Source organism: Brassica napus, chromosome A2 (genome assembly GCF_020379485.1).
Source record: "Brassica napus cultivar Da-Ae chromosome A2, Da-Ae, whole genome shotgun sequence".
Classification (NCBI taxonomy): Eukaryota; Viridiplantae; Streptophyta; class Magnoliopsida; order Brassicales; family Brassicaceae; genus Brassica; species Brassica napus.
This window is the reverse complement of record NC_063435.1, coordinates 17,360,888-17,383,799: the sequence shown is the minus strand read 5'-3', so window position 1 is coordinate 17,383,799 and position 22,912 is coordinate 17,360,888. Positions and strand designations below refer to the sequence as shown.

General features: G+C 37.7%; 3 protein-coding genes and 1 non-coding gene across 4 annotated transcripts; 2 read left to right on the top strand and 2 right to left on the bottom strand.

The window, feature by feature from the left end:
- Positions 1-1,804: 1,804 nt before the first annotated feature.
- LOC125587672 (protein ALP1-like) lies at positions 1,805-4,955 on the top strand. Its single transcript, XM_048758585.1, has 4 exons — positions 1,805-2,068; positions 2,464-2,754; positions 2,856-2,900; positions 3,095-4,955. Exon 4 carries the CDS (start codon positions 3,464-3,466, stop codon positions 4,160-4,162), a length of 699 nt encoding a protein of 232 aa, XP_048614542.1. The 5' UTR covers positions 1,805-2,068; positions 2,464-2,754; positions 2,856-2,900; positions 3,095-3,463; the 3' UTR covers positions 4,163-4,955.
- Positions 4,956-5,298: 343 nt separating this feature from the next.
- On the bottom strand, positions 5,299-5,393 carry LOC125589580. Its single transcript, XR_007325750.1, has one exon. It is a non-coding gene; the product is annotated as a small nucleolar RNA R24 (small nucleolar RNA).
- A 5,624-nt stretch (positions 5,394-11,017) lies between these two features.
- On the bottom strand, positions 11,018-13,918 carry LOC125584389. Its single transcript, XM_048752791.1, has 3 exons — positions 13,913-13,918; positions 12,381-13,551; positions 11,018-12,327 (listed from the first exon to the last, which is right to left on the bottom strand). Exons 1-3 carry the CDS (start codon positions 13,916-13,918, stop codon positions 11,018-11,020), a joined length of 2,487 nt encoding a protein of 828 aa, XP_048608748.1.
- A 2,694-nt stretch (positions 13,919-16,612) lies between these two features.
- On the top strand, positions 16,613-17,495 carry LOC106363101 (glutathione S-transferase T3-like). Its single transcript, XM_048752789.1, has 2 exons — positions 16,613-16,898; positions 17,050-17,495. Exons 1-2 carry the CDS (start codon positions 16,613-16,615, stop codon positions 17,493-17,495), a joined length of 732 nt encoding a protein of 243 aa, XP_048608746.1.
- The last annotated feature ends 5,417 nt before the right edge of the window (positions 17,496-22,912 follow it).

Sequence of the window (22,912 nt, the reverse complement as noted above, 5' to 3'; positions counted from 1 at the left end):
ACAATACCAAAGCAAGAATAATCGAAAAACAATTATACCACCGCATACTAATAAGTAAGACATAACAGATAACCAAATTCTTGAATCTTAAAACAAATTTCAACTTGAGCATTTAGTGAATATCAAATTAACTAATATCGCGCCCGTAGGGCGGGCCAACCCTAGTAGATTTTTAAGAATATGTTTGTCGAATGATGTAGCAGACTTGTTATAAACAATTGATTTATGTGGTCAACTTATTTTCTTATTGACCGATTTATTTTTGGGAAAATTGCTAAAAGAGAACAAAAAAATAAGGTTGTTGTCCCCTTGGTATAAAACCAACATAAAATTGTCTCAATAGTGTAATTTTTCTCATAATCCCAAAACTAACTCTAAATTTAATCTAATTAAACACAATTTAAAAGTTAATTTGAATTTTTTTTAAAAAAGTTAATGGAGAAAAGGAAAAAAAACAGTTGAAGACAGTCGAAAAAAAAGAGATATATATATGCATCTTAGAGAATAAGAGTTTGTGAGAAGAATCAAAAGAAAAACTATGGAAAAACCATAAATTGATGAAGAAGAGAAGAGAGAATCATTTTTTTATTTAATTTTTTCAAGTAAAATCGACCATAACACGTTTTAGGAAGTTAGAATATTTCTAGGAGATTTTTAGAATATTTCCTTAACTGAAATTTCATTAATTTTCGCAAAAAATCAGGTATTCTTATCCGTAGAAGGTGACTTCTAAAAGTTTAGAAGAATGATAAAAATTCTGAATACACTTTCTACTTTGAGTAGACATAAGAGTACATTGTAGAAAACATATTCCCCGAAATTTAGAATGCTTTATAAAAGTAGAAGATGCATTCGGAAGGAAAGTGGATACCTTTACGATTAGTAGAATGCGCATTCCTCTTTTTTAGAAATTTAGTAAATAGTAAAATGGGCGTTCTAAAAAAAGTAGATGAACGTGTTTATTTTAGAAATCGTTTTCTACTATACCATTTTTCGTAGAAGACGCATTCTACGTTTAGTAGAAAGTATTTTAAAAATCTTATTTACCAAGTCTTTGAACAAAAGAAAATTATCAGCTTGTGTATATGGATGTTTTATTAATTGTTTATATTTTTAATAATTTTTTGATTCACAAAATTATTTATTTCATTAGTTTTCAGAAATACAAAGAGTAAAAAGGAGAAAAAATGGACAAAATTAGTTTTATACCAAAAGGACAACAACCTGATTTTTTTGTTCTCTTTTGGCAATTTTCCCTTTATTTTTTTATGTTAGACTTACTTTTTTACGGCAGATTTCTATATCCAATTTAAAATTGTTGGCAGACTTTTTTGTTTATGAGGTGACAGACTTTTTAATTTATGTTATAATAGATTTATTGACGAAAATCTGGGTTTATGTAAACCAAACTTAATTTAGTATTTAATTTCAATCTGGTTTACATTAATTTCGAATTTGATTTATTTTTAGATTAATTAAGATCAGAATTAGGTAAATTTTTGGTTATTGTCATGATTTCTTTCATCATTCTTTTCTTGAACGTCTGTTCATGTCTGGTGGAGCTAAACATCTGTTCCCACATTTATAGTTTCTTGAACAATCTGTTGTCATCGGAAAAAAAAAAGAACAATATATTGTCAAAGCCACAAATAAATACAATGAGGTTTTACAGGAATGAGTTTCTTACCATTCGATTAAAAATATCTTGCTCTTCTGGCAGTCCTCAACAGTGACAAAGGCCCTGTTCGTTTGCAGGTCGCTAGCGGCAGCGACCAGTCCTAGCGACTTAACGTTGTTCGTTTGGTGATCGCCGGTTCTGCGACTGATCGCTGCGACTAGACGCCAGCGTTCGGCGTTCAAAAATTCCGATCGCTGAAAATTTTAGCGTTGCGATCGAAAACCAGCGATCAAAAAAAAAAGTGTAAAAAGACAAAAATACCCTTGATTTATCTTCAAAATCACAAAACAACACCCTTAACCCTAGATCTCTTTACGCCTTTCTTCATTACGCTTCTTCATCGTCTCTCCTCCTCAGCTCTCTCACGCAGGCTACCATCAAAGCTCAAAGGTCAGTTCTCTCTCTCTCTCTCTCTCTCTCTCTCTCTCCTCTCTCTCTCTCTCTCTCTCTCTCTCTCTCTCTCTCTCTCTCTCTCTCTCTCTCTCTCTCTCTCTCTCTCTCTCTCTCTCTCTCTCTCTCTCTCTCTCTCTCTCTCTCTCTCTCTCTCTCTCTCTCTCTCTCTCTCTCTCTCTCTCTGATTCAGAGATTCGAAATCCTTCTTTAAAACTTTCAGAAAGTTCTTAATTTTGCCTTTCACTTGAGAGATTTAGAAGGGTTTATTGCTTGTGAAATCAGTGAGATGGCATGTTTTAAAACGTACTCTTGCTGCTTCTTTCATGCTCTGGTGTTCTACAATATGATTCTCTATTGTTCTTACATGATTTATGCGGTTGTGTTGCTGACAGGTCTGTCCAAAATAGGTGGTAGCTGCTAATTGCCTCATAGGTTTCCTCAGCAACGAGCTGAAAGAAGGAGGACGAGCTCCGGTGAGCGTGTTCCTAGAGAAATCAAGCTCCGAAAGACTCGACAGCTCCCCTAAACTGCTCGGAACCGAACCAGTGAGACTGTTACGAGACAAGTTCAAACTCACCAAGCGAGTGAGATTACCGAGTGTTACGGGAACAACGCTAACAAGGTCTGTCCAAAAGAGGTGGTGCAGCTGTCTCAGTGTTTTGACTGACCAAAAGTATTTCAAGGTTCACTTGTTGTGTATACACGTTTGCAGATATCTCATACACATTTTCCATGTATTTTTTTTCTAACATTTATTAGTTCGTATCATGGTTTGGTACAACAGGAAGGCTTTGAAAACTTGGAAGCAATAAGAAGAGCTGGTGTTAAGGTAATTCTCTTAGCAAAGTCTCGTTTTTACTTTTGTTGAATGATTAAACATTTCTATCCAACCAAACCACTCTTGTCTTTATAAGTTTATAACCTCTTTTATGTCTTTTATAAAAATCAATTCACAAGAGTCAAATTTTGTGTGCTTTTGATAGATTGTTGTTTCAATTCACAAGGTCTGTATTATCTTTTCAGATTTGGACATAAATCACAACAAGACAAGACAAGAAGAATGACTGATGATGTAAGTGTTTTAGGCAGTTGTAGTTTCTTAGATCTTTTGTGATTGCTTTTTCTGCTAGTTTATCTTGTTTGTCTATTGATGAGACTTGTTATTTAGAAATGGACCAATGAAGAAGTTAGGTATTTCTCTTGAAATTTGCTGCAGATACACTAAAACCAGAAGATGGTGAGTTCACAAGAGTATGTCCTACTTTGAGAAATGATGATCGATACTGGCCATTTTTTAAAGACTGTATTGGAGCATTGGATGGAACTCATATCTCAGTCCGCCCTCCTAAACGAAATGCAGAAGCATACAGGGGCAGAAAACAGGAGCCAACCATGAATGTCCTTGCTATATGTAACTTTGATATGAAGTTCATATATGCTTATGTGGGTGTGCCGGGTAGAGCCCATGACACAAAGGTATTAACTTATTGTGCGAAGAATGAGCCTTTTTTTCCACATCCGCCAAATGGAAAGTATTATTTGGTTGATGCTGGATATCCCACAAGAACATGGTATCTTGGTCCGTATCGTAGAGTTCGGTATCATCTCTATCAGTTCAACAGAGGAGGACCACCAACGAACACTCGAGAGGTGTTCAACCGGAGACATTCAAGCTTGCGATCAGTGATTGAGCGGACATTTGGAGTGTGGAAAGCAAAATGGAGAATTCTTGACCGTAGGCATCCAAAATATGGTTTGATCAAATGGATAAAGCTAGTGACAGCAACTATGGCTCTACACAACTTCATACGTGATTCACATCGAGAAGATAATGATTTTGTGCGTTGGCAGAGAAGAGAAGAATATCATACACATGGCGATAATGATGAAGAAGAAAGAGATGAAGATGAAGAAGAAGAAGAAGAAGAAGAAGAAGAAGAAGAAGAAGAAGAAGAAGAAGAAGAAGAAGAAGAAGATGGTGATGGTCATGGTGGACATATTCCATATGAGCCGACTAGTGATAGAGCCATGGAAGGTTTACGTGATCATATTGGTAATGAGTTGAGTAGAGGATATCGATTACCTTACTAGTTTATTTGATTTGAGTTTGTACTGATTATTATTATAAGTTACTTGTATGACCATTTTCCCTATTGTTTAAATCGAAATCTTTGTAACAATTATGAGAGTGTTACTGATATTTATCTTATAGCTTTAATTTTTCAATAACAATGTAGTTTTGTTTTTATTTGAAAAATTGTTCGAAATACCATAAGTTAGTTAACACTTTTCAATAATACATTCAATCAAAATACTTTTCAAAATATTTATGAGAATTAGTTTAGTTTTTTTTCATCAGAAACTTAAAATATTTATGAAAATAATTGAAATTTTTTTTTTTTAAAATAATATCAAATAAATATTTGGTCGCCAGCGATACCGAAACGAACAACATAGCGACAAGCGCTGCGATCAGTCTCGCGACATGGAAACGAACAACTCAGCGACAACCGCTGCGATCAATCTCGCGACCTTCAAACGAACAACTCTAAGCGACATTATGTTCTGGTCGCTGGTCCCTGACTCTGGTCGCTGACGCTGGCGACCACGAAACGAACAGGGCCAAAGTCAAAATCATAAATGGCATAACGACATTCTTCAGCAGAGAGGCGTTCAGCAAAGTCCTTATATATAAGAATAGGTTCTTGAATTTGACATATTCTTGAGTTTGTATCAGATACTGCTCTCTTTTAATTCATATTACATATCTATAAAGTTCAGAAGTACTAGTAGTAGTTATCACTATCGATGAATTGATTCACAATATCATGATCAAAGAGACAAGGAATGTGGACAGCAACCAGATTACTACTTTTTTTTTAAATATCATTCTGAGAAAAAAAACATAGCAGTGGAGGTGTTTCAAGCAAGAAACCGAACTAACCATGAAAAAAATCTTTATAACCTATAAAAATTTGTCTGAAATCACAAAACATAGCTTTTTCAGAAGTAAAATGTTCAGTCAATGGCCAAATCTTCAAGCCTGCATGTTCCTCTTCTTGGGATGAGACTTGGCGACTCTAAGGCCTTTGCTGATCACGCTGCGCCTAGCAAGTGCTGTCTTCTTTAAATCAGGTTTGTAGTAGTTGTCCACTGTCTAACTAGATAAGACAACAAATGACTAATACTGAGAGACAAAGAGTAAAAAAAAGGAGATATGAAAGAATATATCTCAGAGCCAAGCATAACAAATATATTACATATAAGAGGTAATCCACAAAGGAGTCATCTTCTTACGTGTTAGCTTTCTCGTCACAGCTCCTAAAACCAAAACTACAATAAAAAAAGTATCAATTCAATGCAACATTAGACAAGACTAACCAATCTAGAGGATAATCTATAGGCCATAGGCAACCAAACATAACAACGCACAACAATCACTGATTGAAAGAAAAGAGTTATACCTGGTTGGCAACAGCTTTGGCCATCCTGGAGAACTCCTTATTGAGGACAAACTTGTTAAACATAGAGCTTAAGCTCGTTTTGTTTTTTTTTTTTGGTGGTTCCAAGTACCACACTAGTTCATACAACTTTTAATAAAACTGAGAGTAAATGTTAATTATCAAATACAATAAAATTTAACTGATCTGAAAGTCAAAAGTTTAAATGAAATTGGAAACTAGGGTTCCAAAATTTCAACATGCAATCAACTAATATATGATAACAACAACTCAAATAGCATAGATTAAAGACTCACAGATTAGAGTGACTTGTAGTTGAAGCCGGATGTGACTGAGGTGAAATCGATTCCGGGTTTGTCGAACAGGAAAGAGACGAAGGTGAATTAACGTGGAGGATGGCGGAGACAAAGTCGAGTCACTAAGAAGTGACGGAAACGAAGCCGATGAGAGAAAAGAGAGCATCGAAGATGGAGTTGACGAGACAATGATAAGAGGTTTCGTCAGTATCGGTGGAGAAACGCTACGAGTCATCACCTCTGGTGCCCCCAAATGTGATAATCCAATCTCTATTAGACACCCTAATAAACAGAAAAATAAATAATTTGTTTTTAATTCGGAAAATAACGAAATGACATAAAACCCTGGGAATAGTTGAAGTATTTACAAGTTATACCAGGGTATAACCCATCCGCCCGACCCGACCCGTTTGAATGGGTAAATCAATTGAACCGAATCGTCTAACCGTGTAACCAAACAAACCAATCCCTGAAAACCAAACCAAAGCTGTCGGTTTTAGCAAACCCTCTCAATGTATTTGACCGAAATCCCCCACCCCCAATTTCGAATTTTCTTTTTCATTTCGAGTTCCTCATTCTTTCCTCACGAAAAAGAAAAGAACCCTAGTTTCCAAAATCAAGCTTGATTCGGTGAGAATCGGAGATAGAATCGGGTGATATCTTCTGATTGCGATGGTGGTCGAAACGCAACGGGGTAAGAGGAAGGAGAATCCAACGGAGGAAGAGGGTCCGAGAGTGAAGTTTGCAAAGACGGGCTCCGGAGAAAATGTGGAGAAGACGACGGAGGAGGGTAAAACGAGGGCGGTGGAGATTGTTGAATCGACGGCAAAGACGACGGATGAATCGACGGCAAAGACGACGGATGTCTCGATGGAGATGACTCAGACGACGGATGGCTCGACGGAGAAGACGAGAAAGGACTCGTCTGAGAATACGGCGGAGATGACTGAGCCGTTTAATGTGGTCGCAGAAGCTGCTCCGACGACACTGAACAAAGGTCCTGGAGATGAAGAGAATGAGGAAACCGCTTCTGGAGATGAAGAGAATGAGGAAACCGCTAGAGAATGAGGAAACCGCTTCTGGAGATGAAGTGAATGAGAGTTCTGAAGAAGAACAAGAAAACCCAGATGGAGAGAACGAGAGTTCTAACCAGGACCATGAAGATTCTAAAGAAGAACAAGCAAATGGAGAAGGAGAAGAGGAAGCAAACGAGAATGGGAATCCACCTGAACCTCAGGTAACAAATTAACAATGAGTTTGAATAAGATATGATTCGGGAGATGTAGTAAATCGAATGGGTTAATGTTATGTTAGTAATACTAGGAGAACTATTGGAAAAACTGTCAGTTTTGGTATTACTTAGGTTTGCGTTAGTATAACTTGAGTATAACTTGAGTATAACTTAAGTATAACGTTTGTATAAGTTGGATATAACTTGGATATAACTTGCAGGATTTGGATGAAAATGAGGCACCCGAGGCAATCAAACCAACCAATATGTTCTTCAAGCCATCTGAGTACCGGAAAAAAATAAAGCTAGGGACGAGGTGCATGATAACTAGTGCGATTAAGACGCTACGCAATCTGAAACCGAAGCTGTCTAACGCGGAGTGGAACTGGTTCACGGAGCATCCTCAATTCAGACACATTTTCCACATGAAAAGCGAGAACAACCACAGGGTTCAGGGTATGTGGATGTTGTTGCTGCGTACTGCCGGTAGCGAGAGGCGGAGAGAAGTGTGGTTCATTGTGAATGGCGTTGCCATCCGTTATGGGCTGAGGGAACACGGTTTGATATTTGGGCTATTCTGCCACAACTATTCTCTCGGCTACAAAAAGCTTGGTGGGACGAAGTTCGTTGATCGACATTTCAAGGAATGAGAACTTAGAAGGTTGGAGGATGTTAAGGAGAAGCTCGTGAACATGGGACCCCACAAAGACAGACTGAAGACGGCGGTTCTATTCTTCTTAGCTTCTGTTGTTTGCGCGCAAACGAAGGTTGGACACAAGGCTAATCATGTGTTGGAGGTGTTCCAGAGAGCAGTGGATGATCTTGACTTGTGTAAGTCCTTTCCATGGGGGAGATTCTCTTATGATTACATGCTGAAGGAGATCTCTCACACAATGAAGCATTTTGGAGGGGTGGTGAAAGAGGGTACATTATGGCCGCTTCCGGGTTTCTGTGTTCCACTAGAGGTATGTAAAATCCCATTATTGACTTGATTGCTATTGTTATTTACTGATGGTATTTTATAACTGTTGTGTATAACAGCTTCTTGCATTCGAGGCAATTCCTAAGCTAGGATTGGCGTTCAGAGAACCTGTTGAAGAAGCTGATGTCAACTGCCCGAGGATGTGCAAGTCCTCATTCAAACGAAATGGAATGACAGGGGTGTCACTTTCGGCGATAAACAAGGAATTGTCTAACACAACCGTAAGTTAACCTGTGAACTAAAGTAGAACAAGAGTAATACTGTGGTAGAACTAGAGTAATACGGTAGTAGGATTAAAGTAAAACTAGGGTGAACTAAGGTAAGACTAGATAATGGAACTATATGGTTGAACTAAGGTAGGACTAGGAACGGAACAATGGTCTCACTTAGTTGCTAAGTTTCAAAAATAATTGTGTTTGTGACAGGATATCGACAGTATCATCCCCACCAGAACTCCACAAGAAGAAAGGCTCTTGGATGACATTTTGGAAGATGAAGACGATGTTGATGAATCTGATATAGCTGTGGACAGTTGGGAGAAGTGTCTGGATGCAGGCTATAAGGTCTTTTTTCAAGACATGCACGACGAGGATGTAGCTGCGCGCCAAAATCAGGCAGAAGCGAGTGAACCTGCAGGAGGGGATGGAATAGAAGCAGGTGAGCAGTCCATTCAACTGGGAGATGTTATGAAATTGGTGAAAAGAACGTTGAAACTGATGAGGACAGTTGACAAGAAGGTTGACCAATTGGATGGGAGATTGGCCCCGCTTGAGGAGTTTGTCAAGGAGGCACAAGCTAAAGCAGTAGAAGAAGAAGCACCAGCACAAGAGAAAGCGAAGAAACAAAAACGCAGGAAGAAGTGAAGCAGAGATGCCTCACTTGCTTGGTGTGTTAGAACTTTGTTTTTATGTTTTTTATGAAGTAGACAAACGATGTTTTTTGATGTGTTTCTTGTTTGTGATGTGGATTTAGAACTTTTAACTATGTTATCAAATCTTTGTTGTGGATGCTTTTACTTTTATTGTGTTGGTCGAGTGAGAGTCTAGGAGATTACCAATTGATAAAGTCTAGGAAATTAGTTTAAGAGAGAGTACACATCATTGGAAATGTGTAGGAAATTAGTTTTTTAGAATAATGGTTGATGATGAAAGTTTAAACATAGAGTACCAATTGATAAACATAAGAGTGTTTAGCATAACATAAGTTTGAACACATAAACTTACACAAGTCTTAACAAGAGTCGTCTCTCTTAACAAACAAAGACTTGTGTTAACCAAAATAAGAAAAATAGATAGTTAGGGAAGACAAAGTTTTTAGCACATGAACTCAGAACTTGCGAGGATGAGAAACTCATGGACGGGAGGTCGAGGTAATGAGCCTCTTAAGCTTAGGAATCTCTTCAGCCAACTCTTTCACCTCTCCCCTTAGGCGCTCCACTTCTTGCTAAACACCAAAAGCCCATGGCTGACGAAAGTGCAACCCATCGTCCTGCACAGTTTCAACCAGAGTGGAAGTCAGTTTCACCATAACACAGTTTCAGCCATAGGATAACACATTTTCACCCATAGATATCCAGAGTATAACACAGTTTCAGTTAGAGTATAACACAGTTTCACCCATAGATATCCAGAGTATAACACAGTTTCACTTAGAGTATAACACAGTTTCACCCATAGATATCCAGAATATAACACAGTTTCACTTAGAGTATAACACAGTTTCACCCATAGATATCCAGAATATAACACAGTTTCACTTAGAGTATAACACAGTTTCACCCATATTATAAACTCAGTTTATCTCAGTTTCCCTTAGTTGGAGAAAAATTACCTCATGATTCTTGCAGGTGAAGTACCTACTCCCAGGCAAGGTATCGAAATCCGATTTGTACTTCGGAGTTGGAGAAACATTTGTCATTATTTCACCACCGCATGGGCAACGGGTGGGAATTCCATATTGGGCATCGGCAACGAACCCTAACATGTCGTAGTGTTTCTTCAGCCTCTTCATCTCCTTCAGCCTCTTCATACGGATGAGTCATGTTCAATAAAAGGGAAAGAGTAAAACCGTGAATCTTCAGAGAATATAGAAAGAGAATGGATAAAGAGAAGGTGTATGAATGGTGAGAGAGAGTTGAAAATAGAGAGTGGTGGGGAAGTGAAAAAGTGTTTGGGAAAAGATAGGAAAAAACGAGACACAGGTAAAAGAGCAGAGGGGGAATCTACTTTTTGACCAAAATAATTGGAAATTTTGGCTTTTCTCGTTTAGGCGCGAAATTTTTTTTATTCTCCCTCCAAAAGATTTGCTCTTAGTTATACTGAAGTTTCTCGTGTTACCAATTTTCATCATAGTTCTACTTTTCGTGATTTCAACATTTTTTAGTTTTACGTATAATTTTAATTTGTAAAGAAAGTTCTACTTGTCATTTTTCTGCATTATCATGTAAGCATAAATGATTAGTGCAATAATATATTTTAAATCATGAAAACTATAGAATACTTCTTTATAAGCTGATCTTATTAACAAAGTGCTCTTTGAAAGACTATATACGATGATATATTTTTCATAAAACAATGAGTTTTCTTATTTGGAGGTTCGCAAATATTTGTTATCTTCACTAATGTATTTTGAGAAGCATTATCTGCTATATAATTTTTGGTGACCGTGTTTCTATTAAGACTTATGTAGTTGGGAATTTTCGGATTATGCCGATTTCTGTCATAGTTACACCTAGTTATACTAGTTTTCCGCGGTTTTCCAATATATCACTTATACATAACTGCCAAAACGCTTAAACAGAGGTTGCAAAACAAACGAGAAAACAAACACTTAAACTTAGATAATACATGGTTAGATCGCTTAAACATAGAATTCTTCAAACTTTCAAACTTTCAAGTCTATGCCACAAAAGATATACTTAGTTTTACCAATATTTTCAAAAGCAACACAAGAGCAATAAAATCCAAACCAGAAGATCTAGTTTGATTCACTGGGATTGCTATTACGCATTCCAAACAACAGCCAACTGAAACCGAAATTTTGCCTTCGTCGCCTTATGTTTTGTGTCCTTTTACGTCGTTCACCAACAGATGGATTCCTCTTATTCTTTTTTCTTCCCTTCCTCTTGAGGCGATCCGGAAGTATGATCTGAAGCTCTCTGATGTGATCTGGTACATTCCAATCACACCTGTCCGGCACAGAATAAATGGCCTTGTAATAAGCCAATGCCCAAAGTTCCGTCCAGTAATATTTCGAGCACAACTCATGATACTCTATCTTCACATCACGTCGACGACCAGGAGCAGCTTCAACCTCAAGGAAATATAAGTAAGCAGCAAGTCCGTGCAGACAAGGATACATTTCATAATCATACACCTTGCAGCTACAGCTTTTCTCTATCAAGTTGACAACATAATTCTTCCCGTTTTCAGTGTCAGTTACCTCGTACTCAAGCTCATAACTATTAAGCTCACGCACTGGTGTTTTCTCAGCTGTGCTCCATAGGTTATGCAAGTGAATCTCGACAAGAGGAACCAGTTTGGTATCAATCGACCCAGCCGCAGAGTCTTTCCGATGTTCATTGAACCAGTCTGAAAACTTTTTGATGATTGTATCCAACAATGGTATTAAAGCATACCTCCTGGCGTCCTTAAAGACGCTGTTCATTGACTCCACACTGTTGCTAGTGTCCAAGTTGTACCTCACACCTGGGAAATAAACCCGAGCCCATGTGCGTTTATCCGTATGCTCCTCCAAATACTTGTATGCTGGAGGAAATCTCACCTTAAAAGATGCGTAAGCATACTCGAACTCAGCCACCGTGTAACACCTAGCCAACTCCATAAATCTCCATGCGACTACGGCTTTGGTTGTGTTACAAGCATGCCCTCTCACATTCTGAGACAAATGCCATATACAATGGCCATGGTGAGATTGTGGAAACACATTAGCTACAGCTGCGATTAGGCTCTGGTTTCTATCACTCATAAATACTAATTCAGAAGAGTCTGGTATAGCAGTTTTGAGCATCTCGAAAAACCATGTCCAACTAGCATTATTCTCACCGTCGAGTACACCAAACGCAAGCGGATAATGGTGACGATTAGGATCTTGAGCTTTAGCAAATACTAGTACACCACCATATCCATTCTTCAGAAATGTGGCATCGACAACTATCACCTTCCTCATGGCTGCAAAACCTTCAATACAAGCTCCCAGAGCTACGAAGAGGTACTTGAACTTATTTGCTTCATCCAACTTCACCCTGTTTTTGTTCCCGGATTGACCTGCTCTAACATATACAAGTAGCTATATAGCATCTTGTAGCTCTCTTCAGAACCACCACGCAACTCAGAAATAGCTAGATTTTTCCCTCTCAAGGCTGTGGAGTAGGATATTGTTACACCAAGTTTTAACTTTATAAGATCCATGATATCTTTCGGAACAGGAGTACTTAGTTTTCCAGGATTATCCTCATTCAAAAAAGTCGCCACTAATTCTGCTGAGCCTTTCCTCTTGATGTTGCTGCTTTTACTTTGATTAGACCGAGAGCATGTATGCACACCTGTGTACCTCCTAACTGAAAAAAATTCAGTCTCTGAAATCTTTGCAGCTCGTAATCTCCACTTACAAGTTGCTTCACAACATTTTAACACCAATCGTCTCCGGTCCGACTTTTTGATAACATAACGAAAGCATTCACCAAATGCAGCTCTATCGACCACCTCTTGAAGTGCTTTCTTACTTGGAAACTCCTGAAGCTTATACAGACCCAAACCGTCTTCCCAAGCCTCTATAACCTGACTACCTTTTTTTATAGGTGGCTGCTCAATATACTTATCTGCAGCCATACCCGTCTCACCTGCGGTGTTCGTCTCTGCTGCGGTGTCCGTCTCAGCTGCTGTGTCCGTTTCAGCTGCGGTGTCCGTTTCAGCTGCGGTGTCCGTTTCAGCTGCTGTGTCCGTTTCAGCTGCGGTGTCTGTCTCTGCTGCGGTGTCTGTCTCTGCTGCAGTGTCTGTCTCTGCTGCAGTGTCCGTATCCATAAAATCATTCTCTGAATCTATCGGATCCTTCTGTTGATTTGCTTGACCATTTTCTACATACAGAGTTATGGCCTTCGGTCCGATTTCATCATAAACATCATCATCTCCCTGCAACACTTCGTAGTTCATACCAAATGAACTTCTGCCCACTCTCGACACCTTCTCTAACTGATCTGATCTACTCGTTTCCTCCACTAACAAAAGAGATCTACGGTTGTCTTTATCAACGGTTGTTAGGAAACCAAACAGATCATCATCATCACGAATAATTTGCTGTTCTTCAGATCCATACACCATCGGCATGCACTTCAATACCAGTTTTACGTTACTTTCATCCAACGCAAGCTTTTTATACAATTTTTCTTCTAGCATTGCCAAACTTATATCCTCCACTGTTGTCTTCAAGGTTACACAAGAGATCTCCCCTTTGAATTTGAAATAGACGCTCACATATTTCATCATTGTATCCTGCAAGAACAAAATAAAAAAGTTTTAGTTATACCCGTAGTTCTTAGTTCTACCGACTTGTCAACAGTTTTACCAGGTTTTACCTACTATACAACAATTATCAGTTCTACTTGTTATACCTAGTTATACTAAGTAATGCTTAATGCTTAAACAAAAACTCAAATGTATGTACGATTGATTGATCGGAGAGATCTCCGGGCAAAGCTACTCACAATTAAGACAATTCACGCACCCCAATGCATAACAATTTCATATATAAATCAACCAAATCATCCCAAAATCAATGCTGTTTCAACACTTTCAATTACAAACCCTAAATCAAATTTCTATCTTGCAGCTCGCTAAGGAGAGAATAACTAACCTGCATTACGACCTATCTTAAAGAATGCTAGCCGGTGGAAACGTTGCCGTCCGACGGTGTCTCCAGAGTAGCTATCGACGTCGATAACAGACTCAGTTGCTGTGAGGGAGGGAGCTGCGAACCAGAGCTGCGGGATTTTATTTTCTTCTCAAGAGGAGCTTTCCTCATCGAGCTGCGCGATTTTATTTTCTTTTAATTTTAAATTTTTTTTTCCAGAAATCCAATTGAAATTGATTCGGTTTCAATTGAACTGAATTAATAAAACCCTGACCGAAACCCACACCAAACCCAAACCGAAACCCAGACCGACCGAAATCCCCCCCCCAATTTCGAATTTTCTTTTTATTTTTTTATTTTATTTTTTTCCACCTTTCAGGGGTATTCCCGTCATTTCACGCCCACTTAATGAAAAAGGGACATAGGAGATTATGGAGCCCATAGGAGATTCTGCTTTGTGCTGTTGGGGGCACCAGAGGTGATGACTCAAACGCTACAAACCTAAACTGTTTTTTTTCTTTCTTATAATATTAAATATGTTAATGCTTAATTCTTAGTAATGGTAAAATCGTAAATTTGCATGCCTCAAGAGTTAGTCTAGTAATTTCAAAATTATATGAGTTAGTCTAGTCATTTTATGACTAATTAGAGTCATTTTAAGTAGTTTCTTCTTTTTAAATGATTTAATTTATTCTGGAAAAATGATAAAAGTCGTTTTTTTTACACCAAATAGATTTATATTGAAAAAATTACTAGAATATTATAGAAAAGTTGGTTTATTACTAGACTGTTATACATCTTTTTAAAACTACTAGAATGTTTGGATATCTCTAGTAAATGACAATAAAGACCTTTGATTAGTTTTTTTAACTAAAACTATTTTTAAACACTAAATCCACATCAGTAATAACAATCCACATCATACAAATCCATCGTTTGATTATCTTCTACTTTCTTAACCTAACACACAAATCTCTCTCTCTCTCTGACGCCTCTTCTCGTCCAATCCATCATGTTTGACCTCCTCACCACCACCACCATCTCTCCTTCCGCTCGTCACCACCACCACCACCATCTCTCCTTCTGCTCGTCACCACCGACACCGCTCATTCACTCGTCACCACCGACACCGCTCATTCACTCGTCACCACCACCATTGCCATCTTTCCCATCCGCCATCGTCACCACCATCATCGCTTCTCAGATTCGTCACCACCACCATCCGCCATTTCTCTCTCTCTCTCTCTCCACAATCTGATTCTCGTCTTCTTTTCCACTCTTGTAGTGCTCTCTCCCTCTCTCTTTCTCTCCTTTGAATCTGGTTTTGATTTGTTTTTTTGGTAGAGGAAGTTGGAGGACGCACAAGAGGCCTGAGGGCAACATTATTGGGGTATGATAGAGGAAGTCGTTAGGCTTTATTTGATTTTATTTAAATAAAAAATATATAATATTGCTGGGACGGACGCGGTTTGTCGTTGGCTAACATATTTTTTTTTTGTCCTTAGGTGATACGTGTCGGTAAGAGAATGGTGGAAGCCTTTTGGTTTGGGCAAAACCGAAAAGAATCGAGAATCAACTTTTCACTTCTTTCTCTTTCTCTCTCGCGGCGATAGAGAATGCGATAGAGCTCTCATCAACGGCGTATCTCCTTCCCGGCGATGGATCTCCCCCCGATTCGATAACAGAACGACGGATCTCCTCCCGAGCGTCTCCTCTGGACGGTTAGCTTTTGGAGCATCTGTTCTGGACGCATCTCCTCCCGACCGTCTCCTCTAGACGGATCTCCCCTCGATCGTCTCCTCCCGACCATTATCGCTGCGAATCGAAGGTGAAAGGGTGATTTTAGGGATTTGCATGTATTTATACTTTGAATCATTTGCTTGATTTTCTATAGATTTAGGGATTTGGTATTTATATTGTCGTCTCTTTAGTCTTTGATGATAAATGATTCATTTGTATTTGGTGATATTATCGTGTAGATTTAGGGATTATGATGTAGATTGTGTACGTTTAGGTGAGACGTGTTTATCGATTCAGTAGACGTGTAATGTGTTCTTCGCATCTGGTAAATGTGTTCTGTTATCGATGAAACTGAGATGTGTGATGAGTTTATGATCTAGATTGTGTAATTATTTGTTGTTTAACTCTTGAAACTGATAAGTGTGTTCTTATGTTTCCGAGTTTATTAGGTGAGGTGAGGTTCGATCACGAGGATTGTATTAGCAAGGAGATCAAAGAGAAACAACCATTTCCTCCACACTTGAAGGTAAACTTATTTCTCTTCAGCTACCAAGTAATGTAGTTTGTACAATAGTTAAAGGCGTCTAGTTTGTTTGCAACGCCACAATTTCTTGGTAGTGTCGAGTCTGTTTTGACTGTGACCATAGTGTCGAGTCTGTTTTGATTGTGACCAGAGTGTCAACTTTGTTTGCAAGGCTAGTTTGGAGAGTAGTTAATGCACTTGTAGATAGGTAATTATGGTTGTGTAATATACAATAACTGAGATGTACTTTTGTAGTTAGGTCATTATGGGAGTGTTAATTATCATTTTCAACTATTTAACCCTTCTTTCACGAGTTTATCTCCATCATCTTCTTTCTCTTTTTTCTCTGGTATAACTCTGTCACATTCCTTCTTCTATCTTCTTTATTCTCTCACATTCCTTCTTCTATCTTCTTTATTCTCTCACATTCCTTCTTCTATATGGATCCAAGGAATCCGTATAGCCAGTCTGTTGGTTATACGAGCCTTCTTTACAGTCAACACGACAATGTTAATGATGGAAACTCTCCTTATGAGAGTTTTCCTTCTGGATCTTCACAGATCCCTCAATTCAGTTCTCAACAGTCTGTTGCTCCAACTCCACCCACAGATCAACCCGTGGAGCGTGGGAGGAGACATAAATGGACCCCAGCCGAGGACGAGATGCTGATAAGTGCTTGGTTAAATACCTCAAAGGACGCTATAGTCGGCAATAACCAGAAATCAGGCACTTTCTGGAAACGTGTAGGAGATTTGTTCTTCGCAGCTCTTTGGTGGTGGAGATAGTGTTGAAAGTAGCCAGCATCTCCACTATAAACAGAGGTGGCACAAAATCAGTAATGACACATCAAAGTTTTGTGGTGCATATGCGGCTGCAGAGAGACAAATATCCAGTGGTCAACATGAGAACGATGTACTCAAGGTGGCCCATGAAATATTCTTCGCGGATCAGGGGTCCAAATTCACACTGGAGCATGCGTGGTGTGTGTTGAGGTATGAGCAGAAATGGCTCAACCTCAACAGCACTAAAGCTTCTGATAGTTCTAAGAGGAAAACCGTTGACCCAGATTCCCAAACTGAAACGACAGGTGTTGGTGAAGAAGAGATACGCCCTGAAGGTGTAAAGGCTGCAAAAGCTAAACGTAATGGGACTGGGAAGTCTGTTGATTACTATACAACGGTACTTGAACTGAGGAAGGTGGATTTGGATAGGAAAGAAAAGCTCCAGAAGCTTGCCATCTTAGACACACTCCTGACCAGGACGCAACCACTCAGTGAGGCTGAGGAAGCAGCCAAAAACAAGATCCTCGCCGAGTATATTTAGAGAAATATCTGCTACAACCTTTGTGTTTTCTGTCAGTTTTTTTTGTCTGTTTGGTTATTAAATCTAGGTTGGTTATTATGTTTTAAATGTGTATGGTTTCTATGTTTACTTGCTTGTACTAAACCCTTTATCAATTAATCTACGTTTACAAATGTCTCATCCTTTGAATGTTAACTTCATTGTATGTATGTTTACTTGCTTGTTAACATGTTTACTTGATCGTATGTCCATGTCTAATTTTTATCTTGTATATTTTGGCAGTTTTCGGATTACACATGGGTCTTCACAGCTATTCACAACCTTCACAGGATGATACATTTGGTGGGGCTGAGTCGGACAGTGACTACAACGAAGTAGAGTCTCTCATTCAGCAAGACCAAGCGCAGTTAGACCAAGCTCTCATTCAGCGAAATCAAGCTCTCATTCAGCAAGACCAAGCTCAGGCGTTTGTGTACCCTCCGCAGCCGGAGGTTGAATTCGGATTTCCACAGATATGCTACTGTGGAAGTGAACCGAAGATAGCTACGTCTCGCATCGAACCAGGTCGCAGATACTACACATGTACAAATGCAAACGATGGAGAGTGTCATGTGTGGAAATGGTGGGACGAGGCTGTAATGGAGGAGATGCGCGCCATGGACAGACACACACTTCAGTTAGTCGAGAAGGTAGATTCCCTGACCTTCTGCAGTCACCAAGATACTGAGCAGAAGCTCGTTAGGTTAGAGAACATGGCGTGTGAGTTGTCCAAGAATAAATCTAAGTCTACCTTTGATTACTTAGTTGCGGGTATGCTTTTGGTCTTAATTTTCATAGGTCTCATCCTTGTATTTCTCTAATGGCTTTGATTATGGTTATGTGTTTCTGAGAGACAATGTCTTTGTAATGACTTTGGGTTTAATGTCGAGGATTGTAAACCAACTTGCCGTTTTACGTATGTGTTGTTGTTGCATTTTAAGGTCCAGTATTTAATATTGATAAGCATATTTGAGAAATATTCAATTCAAGAATTTTCATCACCAATATGCATGTTTAAAATTCAGAAAAAGTGTACCTAAAAAGTAGTTGAAAGGTTCACATGTTGTGTACCTAAAAAGTAGTTGAAAGGTTCACATGTTTAAAATCACAACTCCTCTAACTTCATGAGCCTATAAATGTGACCAACATATTCTCGTTAAAATTACAACTCATCTACTTCCTTCTCATATTAAAAACATTGCCTTTTTTTTCATTCAAAATGGCTTCATCTTCACATTATCATTATAACCAAAATGACGATGATGATGATCCATTTGAAAATATTTTTGAAGATTTCTTACAAATCCCAGATAATATTCCCGTACCGAGAGAGCGAAGAAGACGTATCTTTATTGAGAGAGAGCGGGAAGAAGGCCAAGACCAGCTTTGGAATGATTATTTTAGCGATACTCCAACATTCCCACACAATGTTTTTCGGAGACGATTTCGAATGAACAAGACATTGTTCTTGCGTATTGTGCATCGTCTCGAGCAAGAAGTGGATTATTTTAAACCATCACAAGATGCAACCGGTCGGTCGAGCCTAACCGCGCTCCAAAAATGTTCCGCAGCAATTCGTCAGTTGGCGTATGGTGGTGGTGCTGATACCATTGACGAATATGTCCGACTTGGTGAAACCACGGCAAGAAAATGTTTGCACCATTTTACCAACGGAATCATCCACTTGTTTGGCAACCAATACCTTAGACGTCCTACACCGGAGGATCTGCAAAGACTACTATATATAGGAGAACAACGTGGATTTCCAGGAATGGTTGGAAGCATCGACTGTATGCATTGGGAGTGGAAGAATTGCCCATCCGCTTGGAAAGGAATGTATTCACGAGGAACCGAAAAACCAACAATTGTGTTGGAGGCGGTGGCTGATTACGACCTCTGGATATGGCATGCTTTTTTTGGAGCACCAGGTACTATGAACGATCTTAATATTCTTGATCGATCTCCAGTTTTTGATGACATTATTAACGGAATAGCACCAGAAGTTAACTTCTATGTTAATGGTCATACGTACCATTTGGCCTATTATCTCACTGATGGGATTTATCCTGACTGGGCGACTTTTATTCAATCTATCCGTCTACCACAAACTGAGAAACATTCATTATTTGCGAAGAAGCAAGAAGCTGTACGGAAAGATGTTGAACGTGCCTTTGGAGTCCTGCAAGCTAGATTTGCCGTCGTCAGAAATCCATCTAATTTATGGGATAAACACAAGATAGGAAATATTATGAGAGCATGTATCATTCTCCATAATATGATTGTGGAGGATGAACGGGCATCAAGGACACAATATGTGGTTCCTGGATTTCAAGAAAGTGATATGGAAAGATTTTCCGTCAATATGCCTTCGCCGGTCGGCAATACAATGGATCGTCGGACGAGCGTTCGCAATATACAAACCCATCATAATTTAAAATATGATTTGATTGAAAATATATGGGTAAAATTCGGACATCGTCCAGATAACATGTAATTTATAAGTTTTTTATAAATTTAATAAAATGTTTGTTTCCATTTAAATTTCTTTTTTGTTGTAATTCTATTTTGCTTTCAATTTAATGTTAACCTTCTTTTTTATAGTTTATTTAAAATGTATTTTTTATATCTAATCACACATTGAAATAAATATTATAAAATATGCTAAGGACTTTTTTTGTCCTACCAATAATCAACAAAGTTAAAAAAGTCTTATGGATTTGTCCCTAACTAAAAAATAATACTAATTTATTCTAAGGACAAAAGTTTGTCCAACCAATAATGTTGCCCTGACGAGACGAGGTGACTGGAGGTCGCTCTTTTGTTCCATCACCGAAGTGCCACAGACCAAGGTCTCTGTTCCCCCTCTTCTCACTTCTTTTTACTTATCTTCATCTCGTAACATTGTTGGATTGTAGTGGGATTTGTAGTTGTTAAAGTATGCTACTTTGGATTGTTCTTTGCTCAAGGTTGAGGCGGAGAGAACAGATCCGGAGGCGAAGAGGAGGTCGGAGAGAAGACAGAGCCAGAGGCAGGAGAGAAGACAGAACATCGTGGCGGCTGGAGTTTTTTTTTTCTTAGGTTTAGTTTTTTTTTTTTAATTTGGTTTAGTGTAAACCGAGATAGGGAAATTGTAGCGGTTTGATTTTATTTTTAATTTATGGTTTAGTTTTGTAAGCCGGAATAAATTTGTAAATCAATTTTAATTATAAATAAAAAAAATTATTGTCAATTATAAAAAAATTTGATTTAGTTTCCAATTATTTTATTTTTAATTATAATTATTTTTATTTTATTATAGAATGACGTAACATAGCACAAATATATGAATCCTAATCAATTTGTAGCTAAAAACAGAAAATATTTAGATAAATCAGTCGTATCGTTTAGATAACTCAGCCGTATCATTTATATAAATCAGCCATACCTCAAACATACTCTAAAATCGGAAAACTGAATTCAAGTTCTTTAAAAAGTTGTATTGAAGATCATCTTATCAATATCAAGTGAATATAAATCAACTGAATGTGTATAGTTTCTTGAAGTTGATACTTTAACTTGATCTTGAGATATATGTTTTCTTACAATCGCGTATATAATTCTTACTTACAAGACTCTAACTTTAATATTTTCTTAAATCTAAACCTCAAATCCTAAACTATAGAATTATAAAGTTATAAAAATTATAAAGTTTATCTTTAAACATTAAATCCGATATATTTTTATTATTTAAAGTTTAAGGTTTAGGTTTATAGTTTAGAGTTAAACTCAAATTTTAATCATTTTTAAGAAAAAATCTTTAATTTAAAATTCCATTTTAAATTTTGATTTAAACCCGTAACTATATTATTTAAATTTAAGTAATTTTTAAAACAAATTGAAAAGAACTAAAATTGAAATTTATATTGCTTTCTCCATGACCATTGATTGATTTTAGTCTAAGGGTTCAATATTTTCAATATAAAATTATAATATTTTAAAATTTAAACTACAAATATTAAATATAAAATTATAAAGTTAAATATTTTCAAAACATTATCTCAAACTATATCTATTTCGAACCTTTAACCCTAAACCACATAATTTGACCTATACCATAAAACATTAAACTTCAAACTTTAAACAATTTTTAATTAATCATATACCATAAATTCTAGCTACAAATGTTAAAACTCTAATATTTTTTTATTTAAAAATATAATAATCTTAAATGTTAAATCGAAACCCAAAACACTATATACCAAACCCTAAACTCACTCAATTATATACCCTAAACTTTAAACTTCATATTTAAACCACACATCAAAAAAATCAACATAATAAAATCCAAGTTTTAAAATTTAAAAATTTATCAAAATACAGTTTAATATAAAATGTAATTTTAACCATCAAAATTAAAACATTAACCATTGATTGTTTTAATCTAAGGGCTACAAATCCATCTTGGGGTTATCTTCTAACTTCTTTCTCATTGGTTAGTTTTTTTATTACAATGATTGCAATTCTTGATCATTGATTAGTTTTGATCTAATGGTCTAAAATGCTTTTTTTCTTCACTTTCTCTCTTCTACTTGACATTTTCTTTTCCTCTTTTCGTTCCTTCGGGAGTTCTTCACAGTCCCAGATCTTCTTCATCTCTCTCACTATATGTCTTGTAAACAAGAGAGATTTATAAATCATCATTCATTTCTTATGCCTTAGTATATTTGGTTTGTAAATCTTAGAAGTGAAAGAAGAAACGTCAAAGAAGAAAAGAAGATTGTTGGAGAAGAAGAAAAAGTGTCGAAGAAGACTGGTCTTCGCCGTCGTCACGAGTATTGAGCTCGTCGTCGTCGCCGGTCTCCGTCTTTACCATAGTCGCCACCACCACCGCTTGTCACCACACTGGTCACCTCTCTCTCTTTCAATCTCTCTCGCTCTTTCTCTGCGTTTTGAATTTGTTCTTGTTACTGGAAGGTGGACAAGGCGTAGTAGCTTGGTGGTGGAGGAGGTAACAAAACCGTTGTGTGACTTGAAGACGTCGGAGCTCTCGTGGTAACGGGACTGCGGCGGCGAAGGAAGAAGAAAATAATGACCTTGCGGCTTTGTGATGTGGAAGAAACACACGGTGATTTTGTTAGGTTTAGATTTTGTTGACGACGGCTGCAAGCTTTTTTGTTTCTAGGTTTTAGATTATGGTTGGTTTAGAATTAAACTCAGCCGTAACGTATGCATACTCATCTGTAAGGTATGCATAATTCAACAGTAATGTATCTGAATGGTATAAGTCAACCGTAACGTTACTATAAGTCAGCACTATAAGTCAGCCGTCAAGTGTAACTTTTTTCGCGACGTTTCATATTTTAGGCGGGAACAAAATCATTCCTTCAACTCTGAAATCGTCACCGCAAGCATCTTATCCC

What these genes read in the sequence shown, in the direction of transcription:
- LOC125587672 (XM_048758585.1), top strand. Translation starts at nt 3,464, where the DNA reads ATGAATGTCCTTGCTATATGTAACTTTGATATGAAGTTCATATATGCT.
- LOC125584389 (XM_048752791.1), bottom strand. An exon ending in TATTTCTGAGTTGCGTGGTG is followed by an intron (nt 12,328 to 12,380) that starts GTTCTGAAGAGA and finishes ATGTTAGAGCAG; the next exon opens with GTCAATCCGGGAACAAAAAC.
- LOC106363101 (XM_048752789.1), top strand. Translation starts at nt 16,613, where the DNA reads ATGGATCCAAGGAATCCGTATAGCCAGTCTGTTGGTTATACGAGCCTT. An exon ending in CGGCAATAACCAGAAATCAG is followed by an intron (nt 16,899 to 17,049) that starts GCACTTTCTGGA and finishes ATGCGGCTGCAG; the next exon opens with AGAGACAAATATCCAGTGGT.